This window comes from Mauremys mutica, chromosome 8 (assembly GCF_020497125.1).
Source record: "Mauremys mutica isolate MM-2020 ecotype Southern chromosome 8, ASM2049712v1, whole genome shotgun sequence".
NCBI lineage: Eukaryota > Metazoa > Chordata > Testudines > Geoemydidae > Mauremys > Mauremys mutica.
Genome location: NC_059079.1, coordinates 8,265,298 through 8,291,077, shown reverse-complemented (window position 1 = coordinate 8,291,077; position 25,780 = coordinate 8,265,298). Strand labels below are relative to the sequence as shown.

Sequence of the window (25,780 nt, the reverse complement as noted above, 5' to 3'; positions counted from 1 at the left end):
ACTGTGGTTATGAGCATGTTCTCTCGCCAAGCACAGATGTTACCCTTAAAGTAGAAGATGCCAGTATGGAGGCAGTGTAGTCTGCAGGAGGCTTGAGTTCTAATTCTGCCTCTGCCACCCACTTACAGTGTGGTCTTGAAGAACATGTTCTAGCTACCTGCCTCAGATTTTCGATAATTACCCGTTTACTTTATGGGATGTTGTAAGGCTTAACTTGTTCATGTCTGTACAGTACTTTGAACATGTAAGGTGCTATAAGAAATGGTTAGTATTGTTACAGAGCAGGGGTCCCCAATGCGGTGCCCATGGGTGCCATGGTGCCCGCCGGGGTGTCTAAGTGCACCCACATACTGGCCAGTGGATGAGCATCCGCCGAAATGCTGCCGAAATTCGGCAGCATTTCGGCAGCGACGCCTCTGGATGACACTGCTTGTCGGCGGCATTTCGGCGGATGCTCATCCGCCCCATGGGAAAAAGGTTGGGGACCACTGTTATAGAGCAGGAGTGGTCAAACTTTTTGGCCCGAGGGCCACATTGGGGTTGCAAAACTGTATGGAGGGCCGGGTAGGGAAGGCTATGCCTCCCCAAACAGCCTGGCCCCCACTCCCTATCCGCCCCCTCCCACTTCCCGCCCCCTGACTGTCCCCCTCAGAACCCCTAGCCCATCCAACCCCCCTGCTCCTTGTCCCCTAACCACCCCTTCCCAGGATCCCCCGCCCCTAACCGCCCCCCGGGACACCACCCCCTATCCAACCCCCCTGCTCCCAATCCCCTGACTGCCCTGACCCCTATCCACCCCCCACCCCCTGACAGGCCCCCTGGGACTCCCACGCTTATCCAATCCCCCCCCATTTCCCATCCCCTGACTGCCCCCCTGAACCTCCGCCCCCTCCAACTGCCCCCTGCTCCCTGCCCCTTATCCAACCCTCCCAGCTCTCTGTCCCCTGACTGCCCCTTGGGACCCCCCGCCCCTTATCCAACCCCCTGGCCCTGGCCCCCTTACCGTGCTGCTCAGAGCAGCATGTCTGGCAACCGCGCCACCTGGCTGGAGCTAGACACGCTACTGCTCTTCTCGGCAGAAGCGCACCGCCCCGCCGCCCAGAGCGCTGCCCACGCGGTGGTGTGGCTGCGGGGGGGGGGGGGGAGGGCGGCCAGCAGGGGAGGGGCCAGGGGCTAGCCTCCCCTAGCCTCCCCAGCCGGGAGCTCAGGAGCCAGGCAGGACGGTCCTGCAGGCCGGATGTGGTTGAAACACAATGTTTCTGAATTTTCTACAGAACTGGAATTTCAGGGTCTGACTAGCTCAAGTCACAGCCTTCCTGCAGGTTAGAGGCTGGAGATAGGAGGGAGCTCTGACAAACTGAGTAGTCCCCCTGCACAAAACTAACTTACTGGGCTTTGTAGAGGTGTCATGAATTTCACCCTAAGGGATTGGGCATGCTGTATATATCCACGAAAGCGTTGCATTGCTTCTGATGGAAATGCCCACTCTGAAGAGGCATAATGCAAAAGATTTCTACTTCAGAGAGTGAGTCTGGTGCAAACAGTGAAATACACACTAAAATATCATTGAATTGCACTGGGTTTAAAATATTTAGGTTCATTTTTTGCTCCTTCTTATGCCTTCATATCTCTTATTTTCAGGTCATTTAAATATGACACATTAGGGGGCTCTGTCATTTAAGTAAAATTGGTATTCTGCCGTCCATGAAATTGCATGCAGCTCACGGACACCTCCAACTTATTCCAAAGTGCAAATTACATGTATTTCTCTCCCTTAAAAAGTGAATGTGAATAAATATTTAAAATATGGGTCACAAAGGCCAGCAAAAATAGTGGTTTTATGTGATTTTTGTGCACAGAACTAGTGTAGTCAGAGACATGGAGCACTGTTGGCTAAATCATAGGAATATTTGACATTTCTCTCATAAACTTTTTATACTAGTCCAGATGGTTGGATATAGTTCTTATTGACCAACAGATTTTTATTTATTCATAATGTGGTAGCACCTGTTACATACAGACACAGAGCACTCTTGTATGTTAATAGGTAAGAAACCAGTAGATGGTGCTAAAAAATATGTAGCATAATTCCTGGGTTTGGAGGATCAGTAATATGTGTTGTATGCTCCAAATGGCTTCCTCTATGTAGCTTTTACAGCAGCACTTAACAGTGTCTAGAAGACTCAGTATTAAATTAGGAACCCATTGTAGTAGGCACCATACAAATGAGTAAAACAAAGACATTCCCTACCTGCAGTATATGATTATGACAAGGTACAACAGGGTGATTATGATGGAGTGTGTACCTCGCACAGGCTCGGAAAGGGTTAATGGGGGCCTGAGAGGCCAGTTATGGTACCTGGCTGTACCTGGAAGATGGGCCAGGCTTAATTAATGATGCATTCTAGCTGGGAAAATACTTGGGTGGTTCCTTTAAACAGAGGAAGTTTGAAGCAGAGTGGGGTTGCAGTGGGGAGAGAAAGGAACCCTGCAGTCACTTTCTGGAACTAGAGAGTCAAGAGGCGGGGGAGGGGTCAAGCAGGAAGCACAGAAGGAGAGTTATTGTTCTGAACAGAGAAGTCTGGCAGGAGGCTGGGGGACACGCGACTGGCATCAGAGTGGGGCAGGCTCTGGTGGGAAGCCCTGACCAAAGGGAAGGAACTGGACCCTGGGAGGTATTCAGTTGGTGAATAGAGCAGGGAAAAGTTGAGAGGGACTAAAGTAAAGCCCAAGGAGGGAAGAAGCAGGTTTATGTTTATATTTTATGGTTTGGGTGTTTGTTAAGGTATTCCAGGGGAGAGCCCTGCAAGTCCTAGCCCTGAAAGAAGAGTGAACCTAGAGAGGTTGTGAGGGAGAAGACCTGAGAGAGGCTGAATAGGGAGACATCTTAGGGTCCCTGGACTGGAGCTCAGTGCAGTGAGAGGCCATTGGTGAGACAGCATGAGGCCCAGAGTAGGAGACAACAATGACTGAGAGCCCTGAGAGAAGGGTGTGAAGACTATGGGGGCACAAGTTAGGGCAGAAGACTTCATTGTAAGGGCTTTGGGATTTTTATTTGCTGGACTTCTGTTACCCCAAAAGGGTACATTATAACCTGCCTGGAGGTTCGGGTTATGAGAAGAGAGACCACAGCAGAGCCACACTGGCTGTCAGCAGGGGGTGCCAGATGGAAAAAAGTGCCTGCTACACCATGCCAACTACTAGGGGGTGCATCAAGAGTGAGTCCACTCTTCTGTACAGATAAACAGGCAAACCATGACAAAGTAACAGTAAAGGAGGTATGTTTGCCAAGTAAGTAGTCCAAGGCTACGGCTACACTAGAGAGCTTACAATGGCGCAGCTGCACTGATGCAACTGTGCCTCTGTAAGCCCTCTAGTGAAGTAACTTTAAGCCGTCAGGAGAGAGCTCTCCCATTGACTTAATTAATCCATCCCCAATGAGCAGCAGTAGCTATGTTGTCAGGAGAAGCTTTGCCACTGACACAGCGCTGTCTACACCAGTGTTTAGGTGGGCGTAACTTATATCACTCAGCGGGGTGGCTTATTCGCACCCCTGAGCAACATAAGTCATACCAACATAAGTGGTAGTGTAGACATACCTGAGTGGTCAAAGTCACTGCAAGTGGCTGCCAGCCCATACCGTGGGGACAAAAACTAGCCAATTGATGGAGATAGAACAGCAGGGCCAAAATTAAATCAAAGCTAAGGCCTAATCCATATCTAGATACTTAATTCAAAGATGCTGAGCATCTGCAGTTCCCATTAAATTCATTTGGGATTGCGGGAGCTTGGCATCACGAAGTACGAGAACCCCTTTTTGGGTGCTTAACATTGTGCCTATATTTGGAAGCGTTAGATTACAACTTCTGATGATATCATTCTCCCCCCAGTTATTTATTTCTCTGGAAGGTGGGGTATAGAATCGTAGGACTGGAAGGGACCTCGAGAGGTCTTCTAGTCCAGTTCCCCTGCACTCAAGGCAGGGCAAAGTATAATCTAGACCAGGGGTTCTCAACCTTTTTCTTTCTGAGCCCCTCCCCCACCCCCACCCCCCAGCAGGCTATAATACCTCCACGGCTCACCTGTGTCACAACAACTGACTTTCTGTATATAAAAGCCAGGACTGGCATTAGGGGGTAGCAAACAGAGAAATTGCCTGGGGCCCCACGCCACAGGGAGCCCCATGAAGCTAAGCTGCTCAGACTTCGGCTTCAGCCCCAGGCGGTGGGGCTTCGACTTTCTGCCCTGGGCCCCAGTGAGTCTGATGCTGGTCCTGCTTGACAGACCCCCTGAAACCTGCTCGTGGGCCCCCAGGGTGCCTCAGACTCCTGGTTGAGAACCACTGATCTAGACCATCCCTGACATGTTTTTGTCTAACCTGCTCTGAAATATCTCCAATGACGGAGATTCCACAAGCTCCCTAGGCAATTTATTCCAGTGCTTAAATATCCCGACAGTTAGGAAGCTTTTTCTAATGTCCAATTTAAACTGCCCTGGCTGCAATTTAAGCCCATTGCTTCTTGTCCTATCCTCAGAGGCTAAAAAGAACATTTTTTTCTCCCTCCTCCTTGTAACAACCTTTTATGTACTTGAAAACTGTTATCATGTCCCCTCTCAGTCTTCTCTTCTCCAAACTAAACAAACCAATTTTTTCCAATTTTCTCTCACAGGTCATGTTTTCTAGATCTTTAATAATTTTTGTTGCTCTTTTCTGGACGTTCTCCAATTTGTCCACATCTTTCCTGAAATATGGTGCCCAGAACTGGAGACAATACTCCAGTTAAGGCCTAATCAGTGTGAAATAGAGCAGAATTACTTCTTGTGTCTTGCTTACAATACCCCTGCTAACACATCCCAGAATGATGTTTGCCTTTTTTTTTTTGCAACAGCGTTACACTGTTGACTCATATTTAGTCTGTAATCCACTATGACCCCCAGATCCCTTTCCGCAGTGCTCCTTCCTAGGCAGTTATTCCACATTTTGTATGTGTGAAACTGATTGTTCCTTCCTAAGTGGAGTACTTTGCGTTTGTCCTTATTGAATTTCATCCTGTTTACTTCAGACCATTTCTCCAGTTTGTCCAGATCATTTTGAATGTTAATATTGAACAGAATGGGACCCAATCAGTACGGATCCCTGCAGATCAGTATCAGTATCCTCAACACCCAGTTGGATGGCCTGACAAAGGAGGGAAATGAGTGGGCCTCAGAGAACTATGGAGATTTCTAGCCAAGCAATCATGTGTGCAGCTGCCTGAGTGGCACCTGCAAAAACAGCCTGCAGGCCAGGACACCTGAGTTAGCACACCCTACTGTTGTGAAAAACACAATGGGATCTCTTAAATGAAAACAAATGGCAGGACCACACAGCTGCATGCCCTATCACAGAGAATGGTCAGGACGCTTGGTTTGTTCTTTTGGGGCCTGATCCAGTTCTCACTGAAGTGAGGGGGAGCCTTTCCATTGACTTTAATGGGAGTTGGAGCCGACCCTTAAAAGGGAGAATTAAAGGAATCCAGATCCTCTCAGTATCTAATATCCAGTTTGAAAATACTGAATTTGTTCTAGGTTTCATTTAAACTACATCGGCTCAGTAGTTTGGCTGCTTTGCAGTACAGTTCAGCGATTGCTGGCTAAAACTCAATGGGAAAAGTGTGTGTGTATATATTCATCCTTACTGGTTCTGACTGTTAATTTGTGCCCGTTGAGGCTCTGGCACTCAGTTATGATCTGTCCCACATATGTGGTATCACATTTTCTGCAGGTGATGGGGTTTCTATAATATCTGATGAACTGCAGCCGGCAGTTTGGTTTATTTTCACTACTACTTTGTGTGTACTTGAAAATAGGTCATTTTTCTCTTACAAGAATCGCAACAGGGGAACACTCAGCAGTTCGACTGGAGAGAGAAAGAGATGCCGTTGTTAGTTTTCCTCTGCTTAAAATATTCTTGTAGTTGTAGTAAACCTGTTTTGATGCAAGTATTGGGCTTGCTGGAAGAAAATTGTTCACAGGATTGGGAAATGCATAAAATAGATGAAGATGATAATGACAGCATTTTTTTGACACTTGGCTCCAGGTCAGGGAGAAGTTGGAATTATTCAGAGCTTTTTGTTCTGTTGTTGGGACTGTAGTTTGTTGCAGTTGTGTTGCTCTGCATGATCTTTTCAACAACAAACTGTGACACAGTCAGACTGGGCAGCTGCAAGAGAGTTGTCCTGTTGGGTTTGAAACTGTTTGAAATGGGCCACCTTGATTATGTTGGCCTCATTAGCACTACAAAAGTGATTTTTCCTCCCTTGGTATTCACCCCTTCTTATCAACTGTTGAGAATCAGGGCCCGCTCCAGGCACCAGTGTAGGAAGCGGGTCCCTCAGTCCCTCTCTTCCTCTTTGAGGAAAAATTGCCGCCAAAGAGGAAGAGAGGGAGGACCCGCAGAAAACCTGCTGCCTGCCCTGTTGAGAATAGCCCACTTCCACCTTAATTGAATTGGCTCGTTAGCACTGACCCCCTACTTGGTAAGGCAACTCCCATCTTTTCATGTGCTGTGTATTTATACCTGCCTCGGTATTCTCCATTCCATGCATCTGATGAAGTGGGTTTTAGCCCACAAAAGCTTATGCCCAAATAAATTTGTTAGTCTCTAAGGTGCCACAAGGACTCCTCATCGTTTTTATTGAAATTAAGTGAACTCACCTGCCTTGAAGCAGCTGCAGATCAGGCCCATTCTGTTTAAATTTCTAACATGGAATGTTTTCATTGTAGTAAAAACATAAATCATACTAAAATTTCTGTTCCAGAATTGACACACACATAACTTAGGGGATGGCACTGAAATACCTCAGGGATGGGCACCTTTTTTGAAATAAGTATAATTAACAATATTCATTAGATGTTATAAACCTTTCCTCCCATTTTTATTTTCAGTACTGCCACCTCCAAATGTTCAAAAATCATGAGATTGTTTAAAAAAAACCTCATAATTTTTAAGCCAATACCTTTTGGGTTCTCATTTACTTTCTAGCTTTTGAGCCTTCATGGTTCACTCAGGTCACACTGTCAAGCTATTCTCTGCCACAACCAGGGCTAGAAACTTCTCCTTCTTTTAATGAAAGCTTAGTTTCTCTTAATCACACAACTCCAGTAAAACATCAAATATCTTGAGACTCTTGATAAAATTGTGAGAGTTGACAATACTGTTTTTTTACAAAATGCACTACTTGATGATGTATTTTAATTAGGCAACTTGAATAGGATAACATCCTATTTTTATGCTTTTATTAGAGTAAAAGTGGTGACAGACCTGCCTAGCTTTCTGGAAGACTCTTCATTGCTGATTAAATTTCAGGATCTTTATTTTTTTGTTTGTTTTATATAAACCTACTGTTAGTGCTAAGCGTTAGGTGTTGTATGATTTAGTTTGGCTTAGTCACTGGAGTCTGGATGAAAATGGAGCAATTTTTGCTGGTTATAGCTTCTGTTCATCCGCTCTGCAAACTGCCTGATGAAAAATGATCTAATGATCTGAAAATAAATGCACCAGGAACTACAGTGATTCATTCTTCTTTTTTGTCTCTCCATTACAAGTCTCACCTAATTAATCTCAATCAGTTTGCAATATCCATTTTCATTCCAATTAAAAAAGCAAACACTTCAGATTAATAAAAATGCGGTAGCATGTGCATGCTACTGTATACGATTGTTGCCACTTAACACCTGTCAATTACTCTCATGCATGGCTATGAATTATGGAGGTTTGACTGAATAGAAACGGACTAGTTTTAGGGCTTGTCTATACTAAAACACTACAGAGGCACAGCTGTGCTTCTGTAACACTTCAGTGTAGACGTTACTTAGCACTGTCTACACGGGGACTTAGGTCAGTTTAACTACACTGCTCCGTGGTGTGGATTTTTCACCTCCATGATCAATGTAGTTAAACCAACCTATTTTTCTATTGTAGAGCAGGCCTTTATTTAAGGAATAGGGGAGCCAAAGAGTTTAATCCCTCGCTGTTTTATTGGTTTTAAACTAATTTCCTTCAATCTATGGCTGTATGGTAGTTTTTATTACAGTAATGAAGGAAGTTACTTGTAATTCAGGTGGATTATGTGGACTGATGCAATCTAATTCAACTTTATTTTGTAATTGTGTCTCAAAACCTTTACAGAGCTAAATACCAAATGAACAATGGGTTAAATCCTTGAAGTCAATAGAGAAACTCCTATTGATTTCTATGGGGCCTGGATCTCACCCACTATATAGTATGTATATTTTAAATAAAGGATGTACAAGCAACAAAATGCTTTAATTTTCTTCTCATAAGAACCAGAAGCTCAGCCATGTGAATAACATAGCTGGAGTCGACTTACCTTAGGTCGAGTTACCGCGGGATCTACACTGTTGGGTGTTGATGGGAGAAAGCGATCTGCAGTCGATTTGGTGGGCCTTTACTAGACCTGCTAAATCGACCACCAGTGGATCAATCTTAGAGCGTCAGTCCCTGCCGTAGTGTAGACCTGCTCTTACTTTCACACTAGTACAGTAATATTATACCTGACCTTACAGTCTTGTACAGTAAAGCTAACTATTTTTTACTATTGTTTTGATTTCTCCATTTATTTTGTCATATATATATTATAATAATAATATCAGGGATTTTGTGCAGTACTGACCTGTTAGCCAGTATAGAATTTTACGTGCTCTAGGCAGAACCTCAGTTTAATGATCTTCAGCTAGAATATAGCAAGGCATTTTTATCTACTCAGGCCTTTTCTAATGCAATGGGTTAAGTGGAGAGGATTCTTTGGGGGAATGAAGAAAGATTTGTTTTAGTATTGCAGACATTTTTGTCAATTGAATTGATTTTTTTTATGTGTTTTACAATTTTTCTGAGGGCACCAAGAGATATGATAGACATAATATAAGTAAAAGATAATAAATATGCAATCCATAGCTATGGTACATAGTAACTGATGATCTCAGTGGATCCTAGGAGTACATCAATGGTACCTTGCAAATAAACTGTTTTACTCAGCTCTGTTGGCACTGAGAGATTTTGTTAAATAACTGTCAATTCATGAAATAACATAATTTAGGCAAAATACCTCTATTGTGTAATCCTGACCCCTCCAACAGTGTAAAATTTATCCTTTAAGTGGGATCAAAGAAGGACAGTGTTATATATTGTACTAAGGAATAGTACGTTACTTCAATTACAGCTTGTTCTATCACAGGATGTTGAATGTTAGTCGGTATATGATCTTTGCAAGGATTGCTTCAGAACTATTTTAAAATTATTGCAATATTTTTTCTTAGAGAACCTGTATGTTGCAACTTGCTTTTTCTACCTGCGGTATATTCTAAAAATAAAACATGAGCCATGTGCACTGTGTGTGTAATGATGCCAATGATGCAAGTCAAGAAACTCCGATGTGGAATGCACTGGGTCAGAAATATGGAAATTATTGCTCTATTTTTCCTTAATTTTTTTTCTGTTGGCATTTTTGAGAATATAAAAGCTATTTTCGGGGGTGGGGAAAGATGATCCAGCAGTAACTGTACAACAAAAATATAAATATTGAAAAATAATAAACTAACGCCCCTAATGCTTATTAGTCAGACATCCTTTCCTCTCTATCTCCACTATTAAATTCTTTATTCATGTATTAGTGATCTTTCATCATGATTATTGCAGACTTCTTTCTGGCCTTCCTATCTCTCACTATTCCCTGTTCTGACTTAACCAAAGTGCCACATAAAAGTGCTGCTTATACCTACACAGTGTTCTCATTGAATCCCTTCATTGCCTTCCTGTCTTTTGCTGCATTAATGTCAAGCTCTTTGTCCTCATGTCAAAATCCTACATAATATTATCTTAGCCAATGAAACATCTCTGCAATTATCTCCTCTCCCTTCTGCTCCATATACTCCTCCCTCGCTGTGTTCCATGCCTTGTAATTATGCAGACACCTACACTTGATTAGTCTCCAAATTTTTGTCGTCCAAATGCCCTTTGCTCTAACTCCTTTCTTAAAACCCACTTCTGCAAGGAACCTTTACTTGTACTTGTTTCACGTGTTCTCTCACATGTGAACTGTTGTCCTATGTCTTGTTTTCCTTAAAGCCCAAAGTGTCTACAATCTAAGGCCCTAATTCTGCAAAAAAAAAAAAAAAAAAAAAATCAAGCAGAGTAACTTTGTAAATGGGGTAGTCCCATTGATATCAAAATTATACATGGTCTTAAGACTGAGAATCAAAGCCTAATATTGTAGTCCTGAAAACGGCATATAGCTTCAATAAGGCTACTCACGGCAGTGAATGCTATATCTAGCAGCAAGTGTTGGCATAATTGTTTAGATTATAAAATGCAAACCTCCTTTATCCACATTTACACAGTGATGCATATGTTTATGCTGATATATAACTGGACATCTCAATCAACATCATTGGGTCAAACTCACAATGTAAAATAGTATAGATCATACACAATATATTTTGTTACTGTATGTTCAGAGTTTAATGATTTATCATATATGAAGACCGAAGAGAAATACAAACTATACTGAGAGTTCCTCACAATTATTAAAGTTAGCACAGTTGTGGTGTCAGAGGGTCCTTGAGCCATAGAGATGTAAATTTGCATATCAAAACAATTTGATTTCTAACAATAATCCCAGGAACAGAAAGTTTTCTAGTAAGAAACTGCAGAGGCGCCTAATTGCCTTTGAAACTGTCCTCTGTTTGTACATATTGTGGTGTTGGAAATTTGTGAAAAGAAACTAAATGTATATTTAAATTCCTTCAAGGACCTTTCTGCTAATTTAATGTCTAATTAATGGATTGATTGACAAGCTGCAAACATACAGGAAAAAGCACAGAAGGCTTTAAAATCTCTCATAAAATCTAGGAAACATAATATAAAATACTACATCAGCTACTGGCATTTGTAATTTTGCCAGCCAGTTAATTTACTATTGCCAGAGTTCCAGAATCTGTTGTAATCCAGACATTATTGTTTATTTTCATAGTGAGCCATTAAAGGACTGTGTGCTTTTCCAAAAAAGAAAGTAACAGAAGCAAAATGAAGCTTGTAGGTCAAAAGCACTTAAAATTAAACAGAAAGAAACAGAGGCAAGAAAAAAATGTATCTAGAAGATAAGACATTATACCCTTTTTTTTTTTTTTTTTTTACTTAATCTCATAATATGGGAGCTACACTGTTGGGTTGGGCACCAGTTGGTTTATAGTAAAAACTGTAAACAGCAGGGGAACGTATTTAGTGGTGAAAGCAGGAAACCAAAAGTCACAGTGCCTGGATTCTGATCCCAGATCTGTCACTGACTTGCTTTGTGACCTTGAGTAAAACTATTAACCTTCTGGTACCTCAGTTTCCCCTTCTGGCTATAATAATACCTAACTTAAAGTTGTTCAGTTATAAATAAGGTGTTTTGAGATCCTCTGATATAAGGGACTATAAAAGTGAAAGACATTATTATTATGTTCTCTAGGAATGATGTAGTCAAGAGGAAACTGTCAAGCATTGTGTAGTGGAGAACACCAGTTTCTAGTGTTACATCTCTAGATCAGTGGTTCTCAACCAGGTATCCGGGGCCCACTGGGGGGCTGCGAGCAGGTTTCAGGGGGCCGCCGAAATAACCAGAGTAGGACCAGTGTTAGACTCGCTGAAGCCTGAGCCCCACCACCCTGGGCTGAAGCCGAAGCTCGAACAACTTAGCTTTGTGGGCCCTGCAGTGTGGGGGCCCAGGCAGTTTCTCTGCTTGCTACCCCCTAATGCCAGCCCTGGCTTTTAATCTACTGGATATGCAGAGAAAGAGTTATTGGGGCACAGGTGGGCCCTGGAGTTTTTATAGCATGCTAGGGGGGGAGTCGGGTCTCAGAAAGAAAAAAGGTTGAGACAGGGCCCGTGCAACCATTTAGGCGACCTAGGAGGTCGCCTAGGGCGCTAGGATTTGGGGGGTGCCATTTTCTTCGGCAGCGACCGCGGCGGCCGGATCTTCGGCCACCCCAGTCGCCGCCGGCATTTAGGCGGATGGAGCTGGGGCACGGGGAGGGCTGCCTGCAGCAAGTAAGGGGGGGGGGGCGGTACGCAGGGGAACTCCCCGCCCCAGCTCACCCCTGCCCCGCCTCCTCCCCGAGCACGCCGTGGCTGCTTCACTTCTCCCGCCTCCCAGGCTTGCGGCGCCAATCATCTTAGGCGCCGCAAGCCTGGTAGGTGGGAGAAGTGAAGCAGCGACGGCGTGCTCGGGGTGCTCGTGCGTGGAACAGGGGTGAGCTGGGGCGGGGGTGGTGCCTCAGGGTGGAGGGTGGGGGATGCGGAGCTGCCACAAGGGGGGCACCTCAGGGCAGAGGGGGGGAGCTGCTGCGGGGGGGGGGGCTCAGGGCAGGGGCATGGGGGCGAGGGCGCAAGGTGGAAGTTTCGCCTAGGGCGCGAAACATCCTTGCACCGGCCCTGGGTTGAGAGACCGTGCTCTGGGTCATTCAGAAACTATCAGGGATTTGAGCAGCATCCCCTGGGATTTGATGTTATATATGCTGAAATGATCAGTCAAGAATAAAAAAAAATGGAAGGCTTATCTCTCATAAATCATTTCACAGTGAAATAGTTAAATAAACTACCAAGTGCCTTCTCAATAAGCAAGACCTGCATTAATGAGGTGACCTTATCAAAAGCTCCCTCAGAAATAAAAAAAAAAGATGGAGTGGCGTTGGTCTGAGGAGAAATACTATTGGTAATCTTCATGGAGACTTGGATCCCAGAGTGCAAATGAGTTTATACATAAATTAAATTGTGTATGAACCACAACAGGTCAGCAATTCAGAATAATTTCATTGGCTGACCAGTAGCGTCACTGCTGTCGTTGCTGCTGGTTGCTTTGCTTGGTTTTCTCTTTTGTTCCTTAGCAGTTCTTCTAACAATGATAGTTCAGATTAATGCTAACAATATTTTACTGTATAACCATTTTACTCGACTGATCTTGTTTAGCAGCACTGTGGCCTAGATCCTTGGCCATGGCTGAGGAGTACCTGATGCAGCTGAGAAAAATGGGGTGTATAGTGGCCTTTGTGTTCGTGCAATCATAAACCGCCTATCTGATAGGCTACTTTTCAGTTGTAGATTAGAGCAGTCTGAAGGCTGCTGTTGTGTATTCTGGCTAGCAATGGCTCCAAACAGCTGATATGAGAGCCTTTGATCAGCAGGTATAGGACTCAGCCACCCTCGGACAACAACAGGGAAGTCGGTAGTTTAGCCACTGCATGAGCTTCGTGCCACTACATTAATCTTTCCAGGGCCAGATACGCTGGCTTTATGTCCAGATTCCACCAGCAGTCTGGTGTGGTCTGGAGTGGCCCAACACAGCACATCACACCCCAAAAGCAGGCCCTTGTGACTTTCTCTTTACAAAATGCTAAATTTTTAATCTATTCCATTATTTAGTAAAGTGAACACATAGTCCTGACAGAGCTGCAAGACGCCCACACTGATAACTAGAGCTCATCAATTATTTCCCCCCACAAAACATTTGACTATTTTTTCCCCTCATTTTTACAGGAAATTTCAAAACAAAACAATCCTACTAGAAATTTTCATTTCATTTTGGTTTTCAGGTTTTGGATTTTTTAAATTTCTTCCCTTCAGCCCTCACCTCCTCCTCCTCCTTCGCTGACTCTCTGCCCCACTGGAAGAAGTTGGGGGAAATGATTTTTTTTTTTTTTAAATACTTTTCCATCTGGAAAAAGTTGTAGAAAAAAATTTGAGAAAGTAGATTAAAAACCGCTTCCACTTTTTTCAACTGGAAATGTGTAGAAAGTTTTTGTAGAAGTGAGAGAAGTAACACTTTCTCCCACCCCCACATGTTTCCAGGTGAAAAGGTTCAAAAATGTGGGAGGGTTTTTTTACAGTAGAGGATGAAGTAAAAAAATGAGTGTGTGGTGCTGGTGGGGCAAACTGAAACTCAAAACAAAAGTAAAAAAAGAACCAAAATATGTGATTTGAAACTAACAACAATTTTAATTTTGTTTCCAATTACAATTGCCAATGAAAATGACTGGTTTAAAATATTGTGTCAAAGTTCAGTCAAACATTTTACACACATACACAAATGACTAGCTCACTTTTTGGGAGGATAATTTTTTTTGGCCAAATGTCCACCAGCTCTACTAATGCTGGATGAATGATCCAAAGCTCTTCCACAGAGGTAATCAGAAGGATTAAAACAAAAACAAAAAACCAAATCCACACACTCAAATGTCAAAATCTGAGAGGGGTGGAGAATGCAGTTTGGGGGGCTAATTTCTGCTTTAAATATTTTTCAAATGCCACAATCATATGCACACTACAACTCCACACCTGAAAGAGAACAATTGCTTGTGAGATCTGGACACTCATTCATTTTTTGTTAGATTTTGGTCTAACATATTAATCCCAGGTCTTTACTGTCATTAAATCTACATTCCACCAATTTAAGACTATTGCCAAAATGTCTTCAGCTTGTCTTGTTGACTTACACTTGCTTGTGATCATCTGATGCTGATCTATGTGGTCTAATTCCCACAATAATATCTGAATGTGCTCCATAGGTGGGGGTTCCTGGAGTCAATTAGCACCTGATTTGGAACTCCTCATCCCATTCAGAAATTTGACATTCTGCTGCTCTTTCAGTCCAAATGGAATATGAATTGTTTTCTTTCTGATTGTATAGTTTAGCAGACTGTTGAATTATTGACCATATATAATGTTGGCACTTGCCAGACTGTCAGACAAAAATGCCTTCTAGGGATGTCTGTGTGTGTATTTATATATCATCCAAAAGGTTAAACTATGGAACTTTTTTTTATTGCCTAGAGATAATTTGGCATAATAAATCACTAGGGCCAAAATCTTCAAATCTGGATGCTAAAGAAAAGGTCTGATGTTTCAAAAATGCTGATTATGCATGATTTTCCATTGAAGTCACTGGAAACTGAGGGTGCTCAGCATTTCAGAAAAGTCAGGCCAGTAATGGATACAAAGTGAAGTTGCACTACGCTGATGAGTACCCTTCTATAAATAAATACATTTGTTCCTATAAATATAAAAAATCATAGAATTGTGCTGACTTCACTAGGGTCAGTATCTGTGCAGTCAGTGAAATATTAGAAATATGTATCCCAAATGTATTTCAACCTAGGGTGACCAGACAGCAAGTGTGAAAAATTGGGACAGGGGTGTGAGGTAATAGGCACCTATATAAGACAGAGCCCCAAATATCGGGACTGTCCCTATAAAATCAGGACCCCTGATCACCCTATTTCAACCACATTACAGGAATTTTAAGGCAGAGGAAATTTGCACAATATTTTCCAGTTCTTGGGTGTGGTTGACACACATCTTTTGTACTAATTTACCTATTTGGGTTAGAAGTGTGGTTTTATTTTGTTTTAGTCTTTAACCAAAATAGCTACACGGGTGCAACCCCTATCATGGATGCAGGCATTCTGTTAGAAAGGAGCCATATGGGAATAAGCTATACTGATATAAACACCTTTATACTGGCATAACTACCTCCACATTAGAGGGGGTTGTACCACTTTAAATATACTTGTATAGTTAACATCTTTTGTGTTATTTATTCCTTTCTACCTTAAGTCCTCTTCAAACTTGCACAAATATGTAAGAAGTATTGTATATTGTACTCTACGAGTAAGAAAACGATAAGAATGTCCATTCAGAATATATCTGACAGAGAAAACATGAACTCCGAAGTGTTTCAACTGCATTTGAGATGGAATCAATGGATTGGTGTATGACTCAGATTTCTCATTTCTCCTTTTAGCCATCTCTATCTTTAGCATTACCTTTGTCAGAGACCAATAAAGGGGCAGCCATGGTGTAATAGACTGAAGCGTGAGATTTGAAGATACTTGGGTTCCTTTCCTCCTTGTACAACTCACTGCTCTTTGACCTTGGGCAATTCACTTAACCTCTGTCTGACTCTATTTCATCATGTGTAAAGTTAAGCTGAGAATGTTTACCCCACAATGTAAAGTATTTTGAGATCTACTGATAAAAATGCTATGTGGGCCTGATCAAAAGCCTTTCAAGTCTGCAGGACTGATTTCAGTGGGATTTGGATCAGGCCTTATAAGAGCAAGATATTAATATTGTAAGTGGTGTACTAACATATTGTTATCCAGACACTTTCTTTTGGTGGTCTGTGTGAAATGCATTTGTGGAATTAGTCCAGTCCTTTTTGTAGACCCGGCCATAGTATAATTGAAACATACCTCATTGGTAGTTATTTAAACCCTTGTCAGTAGTGACACTACACAGGTCCAAGACTGAATTGTTCATTGGACTGAACTAAGATTTCACCTGTAGATGTGGTTCCTGTAGATCAGGGATGAGACAGGTTGATGGTGACAGTGGAGGGAACCATACACTTCCTACTGTGGTCTATGGGTAGGGCCCTACCAATTTCACGGCTGTGAAAAGTGCACCAGGCACCATGAAATAAGCACTTCCACATCAAATCCTGAAATTCGATGTCCCCTTGTTCCTAGGACTGCCCCAGCAAAAGTAGCTCCAGCTGGGCTCCGGAAGGACAGGAATTGTCCATCCCCTGCACAACTGCTTTGGGGGGAGGGGGGGCAGGAGGGAAGGAACCAGACCCACTTCTGGGTGCCTCCTCCTGCTGCAGGATGCTCTGGGACTGGGCAGCTGGAGGAGGAGGCTTGTGGAGTTGGATCCAATCTTCCCTGTGCTGCTGGGAGCGTCCCAGCAAAGGGAGCTCCTAGGTGCTAAGATGGGCAGGGCTGGGGCAGGACAGGACTTGCTCTTTCCATGCAGGGCTGCTTTTGGGTCTCTCTCTTGGCTGAAGATAGCTCCGCAGCCCCTCCTCCCCACTGTCCAGCTCTGAAGGCAGCACAGGAGTGAAGGTGGCAATCCCATGACCCCTTTCAACAGGTTTGTGAGCCACCCCAATCCCCTTTTGGGTTGGGATCCCCACAGTTACAACACCGTGACATTTCAGGTTTAAACATCTGAAAACATGAAATTGACCAATTTTCAAATCCTCTGGCTGTGAAATTGCCCATAATGGACCATGAATTTGGAAGGGACCTATCTATGGGTAAGAGGTATGCCAATCCACACCTTTCATCAATGAAAAATTCACTTAAAACAGAACATTTACAAACCTTATAAGCTCATCTTCTAAGCAGCTAGCTATCATCAGTGAAGTCCTGCAGAGCTCCCATAGTACTCTGCTTCTATTCCTCAAGCAAAACTCCAAATAGATACAAGTCAACAAAAGTATCCAAAATAGTTCTATATAAAACAAAGTATACTATCCTGCAGTGTTTGCATAATACATGTTTGCACTCCTTAAATACCATCACACCCACTAGTTGTAACATCTTCCTTTATTTAATGGGCACAATCTCACATCATCTCACCCATTCCTCTATATTATTACCAGCTATCTACATCTTAAATGTATAGAGAGGAAATTTAGAAAATGTAGGTAATCAGTAAGATATCTATATATCAGACCATTTTAAGGATTATGCAAATCTTTACAGCTCAAGAGGAATCAACCTGTAAACCTAGATTGAATGTGTCCCTGCCAGCAGGTATATGGGATCTTGGGGAACAATTACCACACGGGTGGGGTGCAAAATAAACTTTATTAAGAAAATACAAAAACAGGGAAAATTCAATAGTGAGGGGTATGGGGTTGTTAAGGTAGACAATTGGGGAGGGGTTTCTTTTTGGTGAACAGTATAGGGGGTTTCAATAGTGGGGTACAACACAGTAGGATACAATACAGTGGGTAATCAGTTAACACTGAGGTATAAATGTAACAGGTAGCGAGCGATTTCTATGTAAAAAGGTGTGTCACAGCAGCATATAACCAACTAACAGTTATGGATAAAATGTGTTAAATAACAAACAATTTTAGGTAAAAATGTGTCACAGTGGTGTAAATGTAGAATGTGAGGGGTATCAGAGAGGAAGAAAGTAACCAATGGGGTTTTATGCTAGAGATTTAAACTTAGTAAGACAGAACAAACAGGCTGCAAGCTTAAGCAGCAGAGAGAGTGTAACAAGGTAGAAGGACACAGAGAAGCTGGGGGGGGGGGTGTTTGCAGTGGGAAGACAGACTTAATTACAATTATACAGAACACAGCAAAATCTTATCTATGATCTAACTTAACCAAGACTACACAAATTAAAACACAATGCAACAATTCTCTAAGCCTAACTTACAAAGTATAATGCTAAACTTAACTTAATGGGTGCACCTTATGCTAAGGATAGTTCCAGAGGGCTGAGTGGTGTGTGTCCAGGACACAGCTCCAAAGAGGGGGCAGGGGGGTGACTGCAGCAGTGAATACAGCTGAAAACAGTCCAAGGCAAAGCCCACAGGAGCAGAACTTAGCAGCAGCACAAACTTATTTTCAGTGGCAGAGTGCCACGGGGTTTAAGAGAGAGGTTTTAAAACACAGACCAAGGTTTAGCTTGAGTCTGTGTGCTGGGGAGACAGAGCCAGCAGCTAAAATAATAAAATAAAAGTATAGAAAGTTTCACAGAGGGATTCTTACCATCCCCCAAGGCAGCAGCAGAGGCAGAAACAGCAAGCACATCAGAAGGCTCGGTACAGTCTTGATAATCAGGAGATCTCTCAGGCAGCAATTCGTTCTTCGTGGATTTATTTTTCAAAAACGGGGGTACGCTCAAAAATAAAACGAGAGCGGAGAAAGGACCCCCAGAACCCCTGGTTGATCAGACCAGGCAGCAATGCAAGAACCTTTCTAAAGTCTGTTCAAAAAATGTCTGTTTTTAAAGGCAAACCCTGGCAGCTTCCCGCCAGTAACTCTGATTGGCTCCCCCTCTTACAGGGAGGAGGGAGGCAGAGAAAAAACTGCAGGCAGCCACAGAGGCATGTTAGGACTAGCCCTGAGCCCAGAGGTATGACTCATGCCCAGGATCCTAAAAACACAATAGGTCTTGCAGCTAGTGGCCACCCTACACCAAGCCCAGGTTTTAACAAGGTGATAACAGGACTAACCCTTTGAACAGGGCAGTGGTCCTACTTAGCATAAGTGGCCATCCCTTTGAGAAGGGCAATGGCTCTGGTTAGACAACTTAAGGGGCCCTCCCTTTGAGAAGGGCAGAGGCCCTGGTAAACAACTTAACAGCCAGGGAGGGGCGGCCACAGGAGGAAAACAAGAACAAAATGGAGTAAGGGGACAGCTGTAAGAACAAAATGGAGCTGTAACAGACAGAATGTAGGTACTGGATACAACCTTCTGCTTACACTTTTAGTAGTTGTGGAAAGACTGGTTCTACAGTATTTTCTGTCCTCAAAATAATGACAATAGTTATGATGAATTTAACAAACTCAGTGGTTTGCAGCGTACCCGACAGTCCCTTATTTTCACTGACACCATTTTTCCAACGGATTGGAATATGTAGTAGCTGCCCACCACGTATGTTCAAAAATATTTGATTGCTGGGTTTTTTCATACAAATTTTATAAAAGAATAGTTATACAGGTATATGAGTACAGACATCAAATTGATTATATGCAGAACCTAATCTCAATATCACATCATCCCTCCTGAAAAGATTATTGAAAGAATATTCCAATTCATATTCTGAATGGTATGTTTCTGTGCAATCATCTTGCAGAATACTTATTCCAACCAAGAGCTCAGAATATTGAACTGAATAAAAATGTATACATTAAGTTGCTTATTTAAATGTCGAGCTTTGATGTTTGCAGAAAAATTTAAGCAGCAGGCAATATAACCTGAGCTTTGTTTTATGGATAAGAGAAGCTAATGTAAGTTACAAACAGTAAAGATTACAAATGTGTATAATATGCTGCAAATGTGAAAAAAATGCAGATTTCAGTTATTAGTTTGCACAGCTGTATTTGCATAAAAATATACTAAACTCTCTATGACATTCCATGTGTGAACCAGATAGAGCATCATTAAACATATTAATGTTAAATAAATACTTAAAAGAAATCTCAAACTGAAAATTTTGCCTTTGTAAAAAAAAAAAAATCCTACATTTCCTCAAAGGTGTTTTTAGTTTATCTGTTTCTTAAAATTAAAAATAAAAACCGGACTATTTTATTATGAAGAAATACAGGGGGGCCTATAAAGGGCCCAGTGGTGGAAGTCCAACTCTTGTCAGTGAATATTACTCTAGCAAGTAGTCCTATTGACTTTACCATCATGACAGTTTTGCACAACTCTAGCACTTTTAGTTATGAAATGCTGAGTATTTTGTTTTACACAAATATGCCCTTAAATATATTGATGACATGGCAGGACTGGGTCCGTTTGAGCTGGCAATCTTCCAGATGCAACAATCCCCATGGGATGTCAACAGTCTTGAACATGAGGAAGATGCTCCATACTTTGTGAATGATTTTGACATGAGGAGCTTCTCCATATGATTCCTCTTTACCCCCAAATTATTCACAGAATGTTAAATGCCAAAGTAGAGGTTGTTTGGGCTTTTATTTGAAGGTGTGACAAAGTGTTACTCCCCTTTGGCCCTCAGAATCCTTTTGGGCTGGCAGCTCCAGATCCCAGTGTCTCTGCTGGGAGAACCCCCCTGTTGTATAAATGGAGCAGGGATAGTTGAGGCCTTCCTTTATCATTTAGAAAGCCGCCTGCCGCTCCCCAAAGGCCTCATAGGGATTGTTTTAAAATTTCAATTTGGATCCTACTGTAGACAAATCATAGGGGTTCTGTGACAGGGTGCTGGGCAAAGGGTTGCTGATTAATCTCTGTCATGCCAGCTCCCATTTAGGGGACTAGATTAGAGCTGGCTGGAAATAACCTGGCCCTAATTGGGGAAGCAGAGACAGCTGTTGCCTAATTAGCCTGGGGCTGTATAAAAGCCTCAGGGGACGGCAAAGACTGGAAGCAGCTTTTTGTTTGCAGATGGTGAAGGGCCAACTGTACATGGTGAAAGGGTGGTGGGATCATGCCTGTAAATAAACTGCATCTGTGGTTACTAACCCCAGGGTCTCAGAGTGACTTTGTGGACCTAGGAGAGGCAGGAGCTAAGGGGGTCCTGCTGTGCACTGCTACAGGTTCCTTGGCAGTGATGGGTAGGAGTTACTCTTTCCAGTTTGTCTGGCCTGAGAGAAAGGAGCTGTGCTTTTGAATCACCTACCTAGTCAGATCAGGCAGAAGCCTGCAAAGGAGGAGGTCAGGTGGTTAAGGTACAGAGAGGAGAGGTGGGAGGCACAGTGTAATAAGGTGGCTTGCCCCCTGAGTGGGGGAGCCTGGGGCTAAGCCAACCTGGTTACAAAATGAGCCCTATCTACAGGGAATCAGGCATTTCCCCATAAAGAGCAGAAGGTGGTAGCAGTAATGGGCACAAGAGCCAGGCTTAGGTGGTGATAAAGCCCAGCTGGGGAAAGGTTTGGAAAGACAGCTCAGAGTGTAAGGAAAGCTCTGCAGGCAGAGACCCATACCAAACAGGGCAGAGATGCAGAGGGTAACTTAAAAGGTGGGGCAGGAAGTGGTCCAGGGAAAACTGTTGTGTATGTAATGGAGGAGACTTGGCTGTTCAGTACATGGCCCTGGAGTAGAGGATGGGATTGGGTTCTCCTATTGGCCCTAGTGGAGGGGCATAGAAGCCCACCACAAGTTTTACAGAGTTTAGCAAGGGGACTACCGGCTGAGTCCAAGACAGATTGGGGAAGAGCCCCAGAGAGGAAGAAGGATTTTTGAAGACATTTGAGGACTCAGTTTGAACAGTTATGACCCCAGAAGAGGGGGCTCAAGATGGTGTCCCACCCAGAGGGCCAAGTCACTGAGGGAGGAACCATTGGAGTGGAGCGACCAGCTGCTGCCATACCTGGCCATGAGGGGGTGCCTAGGGGTGAGTGAACTTGTGAACTATTTGTGGTGCCTTCCTAATGTATGTGACATTGACATTTAATAGCTTCATGTTGCAGTTTCCTAAATCTGTAAGGAATTGCCTCACGAGGGTGTTGAGACTAAATGCATTTCATGTTTGTAAAGTGCTTTCAGATATTCAGAAGCTTGGATGGGTGGTGCTAGGAGTGCAGAGACAGTTTTATGATTAAATTCTTTTAACAAGTAATACAGACTACAGGAAAATACATTTCCCTAAAATATTCCAGAGACTTATCCCTGTTTCATGTTACCTCCCTTAGGCCTTCCAGAGAAATGTAGTGCACACATATGTTCGTATATTAGTTAAGACCCTTCAAAGATATCATTAGGCCTATTGTGATAATGATCCTTACCCCAGGTAGAAAACAGTGGATTCTTTAACGGTAAAGATGCTGATACTAGTTGTTGTTAATGAAATATTTAGTAGGAACTGGCTTATTTTGAATTACAGCCGGTTCTAAACCTGTTTATAGTATTGAGATATGAAAAGAAAATTTTGAGTTTGTCTCTATTCGCATTTGAGAAATACTCTCCTTGATATTATTGAACTTCAAGAACCTTGTAGAAAAGTATTGCTTAATGGAACTGTATGAGCACAGTTTTGCAGCGCTGGCTGTTCAGAGCTGGGACTAAGACTCTGCATGGTGCCCATCTAAACCCAAAAGTCCTCTGACTGAGATCAAAACTCCAAGAAGACTGAAAGGCAGGCAGGTAATGTGACTGTACAGAGGTATCGTGCTGGAAGAACTGCAGATAGTTTGTAACCTCTTTCATCTATGGTATTCCCACTTGTGTGACTTCAGCAAGTAATGCAACCCCCAAGAGGGTGGGTTAAGGATTTCTGTGTTTAAAAACTAAATAAATAAAATAAAATTGCAGAATGGGAATCTTCATATCAGATTTAGATGCCAAGTCAAGAGATAACAAAGTTGTGTCAATGTGAGAGGAGAACTCCAAGTAGCAGCCATCCAGATATCTAAAATGGAAACACTATGAAGATAGGCTATTCATACTGCCTTAGCCCTAAAACCCTCAGGTACTGTCACCCTAGCTAAAGCAGAGCAGGACTTGGTGCATAATCACAGGCACTGAGTGGAAATGACATTCCCTTTACACTAATGCCCAAAGACTATAAAAGGCCTTAGTTCTAGCCAAATAAAAACTAAAAAGACCTCTTGATATTGAAGGTCTGGAGGAATCTAGTTTCTGCAATGGTGGAAAGTCTAAGTGCTTAAAATTCCTTAAAACTATCCAAGTACTAGTAAAATTAACACAGGGAAGTCTGGTTTAGAAAAAACAAATCCAAGCACTGCTTTCAAGAAGGTTCCTTAAGCTCTGTGGTACCAGAGAGAGATCCTGCAACTGGGAGACTATGCACAAGGCACCTTGAAGAACAAGTTCTTCTTGCCTGTTGGTTACTACACAGGGCCGCCCAGAGGATTCAAGGGGCCTGGGGCGGAAGGACCCCCCACTGCCGAATTGCTGCCAAAGACCCGGAGCAGAAGCAGCTCTGGGGGCCCGGGCCCTGTGAGAGTTTTCCGGGGCCCCCGGAGCAAGTGAAGGACCCTGCTCCAGGGGTCCCAAAAAACTCTTGTGGTGTCCCCCCTCCCCCTCCCCAGGGCAGCCTTGTTACTACACCATTAGTTGCTAGGACATTTGTAGCATGGAAAAGGCCTTTGGGGTCACCTAGACCATCTCCTACTCTGTGAAGGATTGAAAAATTAAGAGTTCAACTGTGTTGCCATGGATATTGCTCTCTCTCTAAGAGACTTAATTTTCCAACACACAAGTAAACATTTTCTTGATGTTTTATGTTTTCTTGACTTCTGATAGAAATGATGACCTCTGGGTTGAACATTTCTTGGCAATTAATGACTAGCTGCTTTCACCTCTGGCCCTCAACTCATCCAGATGGTCATTAACAGCCAGGAAGTGCCCTCTGCACTGGGCATTATTGCTTAATCATTTCCTTTTAATGCTACAGAATATACCAGCCGCCTCCAGGACATAAATGTCTCCTGTGCAGGTGGATCAAGAGTCCTTCAACTGCCAAAGGACTTAATTTAATAGCTGAATGATGGGTATTACCCTAAACCTCACTTAAGGTTAGATCACTCTCTTTCAGGAGGTGTTGGTTGCTGAGTCTCCCTGCAGCAGTGCACTGCCTCCTCTGGTGGGAAGGATCTGGGGATAGTGGATTTTGAAGGCCTAAATCTCAGGGATTTACCTGTCTAATCTAGGTCTTTTATATAGCATCCATTACCATGGTATCTGAAGTGCCTTGAAAACGTAAGTGTATACACACAGATACTTCTCTTTTCTCTGGTCGATGGGGACTGGATTTCAGGTTTATTGTATTTTTTTATCTGGTATTATGGTGACCTCCTATCCAGCTATTGTGTGATCAAAAATGCCCCAAACTATTTAAATGTTTGAGGTGGGAATAGCTCTCAGGAAACCTTAATTCTGCTCCCTCGAGCTAACAATGTAAACTCCCTTTACAGGAGGAGGATTCAGTTACATGTGGAATTAAGCAGGTTTTATTGTTACATTTCTAGATTTAAAAAGAGATGCTGTGATATGTGCCACCTATCAAAAGGCATGATAACTTAAGACCAGAACACTTTAGCAATCATACCTTTAATAATAAAAGTTAACCAGCATGTCAGTGGATTGTATGTATGTGCATGTACACACAACTTGGGATTGTCTAGTTCTTGTGTATAATTTCTGAGTTCTTCTAAATGTGAAATGTCATTAAAGTATGGTGATAGCTAAAGTATGTTCAGCCATACCGTTGATGTAGGGAAAGATATAATACAACAGATTCTTTAAAAAAAAATCTAGGATGTAATATTTAGTGTCTCTTTTATGCTCTTCCCTCTGGAATTGAAGAATTAGCTTTCGATATGGAAGGCAAGACCAAGGCTACCCATTTTATAGACAGTCACACTGTTTGCAAAATTGTGGGTATACTTGCTGTTTAAGGTTCATTCAGTGTTTGAAAGTTTGATTGCATGAAATACAATGCTTGGAATATAAGTAAATTACAAAATGTACAAGAAGGCAACACAAAAATATAGCACTCCAAAACACATTTTAAATTTGTGATGTACCCTGGGCAATCCAGGGTCTCCAGCTATCATTTTGAAGGCCTGAAAAGGGTATTCCAGATCTATTGGTTATCAATGAGAAGTCAGGTTTCTCTTGGATGCTGAAGGTAAATGTGGATTTCTTCACCAGAGGACAAGAGATCACTATAGCCTCCCTTGATGTGTGGTTTGGCACTGAACATGGAGGTCACCTTACTGGTAAGCCTGATTTTACTGCTTTGTTGGCAAAAATAAATTTGGGTGCCAGGGTTACTACTGTTTGCTTAGTACTACTGACTTTTCATCATGCATCCTTAAGTGAAACACATGGTATGCACATCAGAGTTGCAGACTTTATCTTTGGCTTTAATGCTTCAACAGAATTAACAGCAGTACAATACAGGTGAACTGTTATTTCCTGGAACTCTCTTTATACAAGTTCCGGAAGGGCTGGGACTTTACTATGTGGTTTCCTGACTCTTGGAGTAAGAGTTTTTGATCTGTGGGTTCATATTTTAACAATGTTTTTCAGCAGATAGCCATTCTAAAGAAGTAAATAATTAAGACAAGGGGATGAATTTGATGGAAGTTGAAAATTTCAGTTATAGTGAGAAACCAGTTGTTCCCTTCTAAAAGTTTAAAAAGCATGCCCTTTTAAGGGCAATGCAACATCTATAAACTTTATGCTGAGATTTTATCCTTCTAAAATAGCAGTGGCCAAACTCTGATCT

The 25,780-nt window shown here is 42.6% G+C and overlaps 2 protein-coding genes across 9 annotated transcripts in view; both read left to right on the top strand.

The window, feature by feature from the left end:
* The window catches only part of AGBL4 (AGBL carboxypeptidase 4), a 1,358,157-nt gene that overhangs the window by 809,780 nt on the left and 522,597 nt on the right, over window positions 1-25,780 (top strand). The window lies entirely within an intron of this gene.
* BEND5 (BEN domain containing 5) overlaps window positions 20,975-25,780 on the top strand; it is a 50,948-nt gene continuing 46,142 nt past the window's right edge. Inside the window, exon 1 of the mRNA XM_045028061.1 lies at window positions 20,975-21,919. Coding sequence (XP_044883996.1) covers window positions 21,823-21,919 — 97 coding nt within the window. The 5' untranslated portion in view covers window positions 20,975-21,822. The remainder of the gene's footprint in view (window positions 21,920-25,780) is intronic.